Genomic DNA, 2,111 nt, shown 5'->3' with positions numbered 1-2,111 from the left:
TTTCACAACAGAAAGGCCAATATAAAAAGTAGTTTTAAGTAAAGCAAATGTAACTAGCTAACTTAGTTTAAGCAGTGACCTATTTTTCCAAAATGTCTTATACAGAAAGTTTAAGTCTCATGCAAAAGACTTCAGCCCCAAGAACACGGCTTCTGTGCATATATGACTTTCTGCATGTACATATGACTTTGGGAACTGTGCCATTTATTGATTATAGGCTCGATGGGAAGCTCTGCCAAGTGCCCAGTCTGGCTTGGCTTAGCTCAGTGATCCTCACCAAAGGATGCTTTGACAGCCTTTCAGGCATGTGTCATGGGTGCCACAGGTTAGCACTGTTACGTGTGGAAACATGATTTGCAAGATAAATGCTTCACATAGGAATCCATAGTGTTAAAAACATTCTGACCTGTTCTTGCCTTTGAGCTCTGCAATAGGAAAAATTGCTCTATTTTTCTGTAGTCAGAAAATGAGTGAAAGCTGAGAGAACTTTCTGAGGTGCCTCAAGTCTAAAAAGCTGAGAACCACTGGCTTAGCTTATAAAAATATGGCCTGTATTAGTTATAACACAGTCTCTATCACTTTTGCACATTTACTTATTTACTACTTTGTTAAAGGCATAATGAAAATATTACCAACTTTTTTTAAAAACCTGCTTAATTAATGATAAATTAATGTACACAAAGCAGATGCATACTACCATCAAAACAAATGAGTGAAACACACACAAAATTAAATGGGTCTCATCTTTAATATAAAATACACCATGCTTTTCTTCAAAAGCAGTAAAACTATAATGACCCAAATCAGAGTGCACTATAGTTTCATTAAGAATGGTTATTAGATACAGGATGATTCCATGTGTAACTAGTGAGGTCTTGCATTTAGTTGGTTCATAGCAGAATCCATCTTCTGTGCGTTTCAGTTATTTTTCATCTATCAAAATATATAAATTAATTTATATAGTTTAGTTTCTGCTAAATAGCTGTTGCTACCACCACTTTTCAAAGAGAATGCAGTCTGCAGGAACACCAAGGTTTTTTAGTAACTTGGATATAGATTCTATCATTGGAGGTGGACCACATATGTACCATAAAGTATCCTTAGATGCATGTTTTTCCAGATCCTTTGCAGATATTCTTCCCTCTGACAAAAAGAATGTAAGTAGTTAACAATAGAAGTATTTTATATGAAGACAAAATCTTCAACACAATCAAGAGGCAGAGACCTAATGTTTAAAAAATTGATGGGTGCTTTTCGCTGCTGTGGGCACTTGCTCTCTGAGAACTCAGACCCATTTAAGGTTTACGGAGTTTAAACATCAAAAATAATGAGGTATCTAAAACTGTTTACTCACTTAAATTTAGATTGGCACCTAAGAAAAGTCTGAACCAATTTACAGGACATTACTTGTTCAATTTCCCTTAACAAGAAGATAAACTACCTTAGAACTAAACAGCAGTGGATCACTTACTCTAACCCAAGGACAACAGAAATGGAATCAATCAAGCATGCCTTAAAGGCAATAGGCTAATCCTACTCTATCATTACAGCTTTAAGCAAAGATAACATAACGTAGGGAGGAAAGGGTTGGGCACAAAGTTTCAATTAATTTTTCTTGCTTCTAATTCAGCACAGCTGTAAGACTGAATTTGTGAACATGAAATTATGGTAAGATCTAAAAAATACAGAAAAATAAACCATTTAACTTATTTGCACATAAGTTTCCCCACTCAACCACTGGAATCCAATCTCACTTTAAGTGCTTTTATATAGATAATTTAGTATTTTAAAAGACTTAAAATACTGCTGCGATCAGGCGGGGGAAGGGACCTCAGCTTGGCTGAGTTCCCCTCCCCAGTGCTGCGATCATGCTTCAAGTGGCTGCACCAGGCTTCAAGCAGCTGGGAACCCAGCCCAGTGGCAGGAGGTGCCTCCACTGGGGAGGGTTCCCTGCAGCTTCAAGCCCTGTGGAACTCAGCCCAGTGCCAGGAGGTGAAGCACAGCCCTGGCTCTGTCTGTCTCCCACCTGGGCTGAGCTTCATGGGGCTGGTGGAGCTGCTGGGAGCGCAGCCTGGCTCTCCCCTGCCTCCCACCACCTGGCTGGGCTGCTG

At 39.2% G+C, this 2,111-nt stretch overlaps 1 protein-coding gene across 5 annotated transcripts in view; it reads right to left on the bottom strand.

The window, feature by feature from the left end:
- Positions 1-724: 724 nt before the first annotated feature.
- The window catches only part of OXNAD1 (oxidoreductase NAD binding domain containing 1), a 36,364-nt gene continuing 34,977 nt past the window's right edge, over positions 725-2,111 (bottom strand). For all 5 annotated transcript variants that reach the window (XM_019508663.1, XM_019508667.1, XM_019508666.1 and 2 more), the window contains exon 8: positions 725-1,143. In XM_019508663.1, the coding sequence (XP_019364208.1) occupies positions 989-1,143 (155 nt within the window). In that variant the 3' untranslated portion in view covers positions 725-988. The remainder of the gene's footprint in view (positions 1,144-2,111) is intronic.

This window comes from Gavialis gangeticus, unplaced genomic scaffold (assembly GCF_001723915.1).
Source record: "Gavialis gangeticus isolate Ggan-Ray unplaced genomic scaffold, GavGan_comp1, whole genome shotgun sequence".
Taxonomy (NCBI): domain Eukaryota; kingdom Metazoa; phylum Chordata; order Crocodylia; family Gavialidae; genus Gavialis; species Gavialis gangeticus.
Note: the sequence above shows the minus strand (reverse complement) of the source record. Positions and strands in the feature narration are given on the sequence as shown.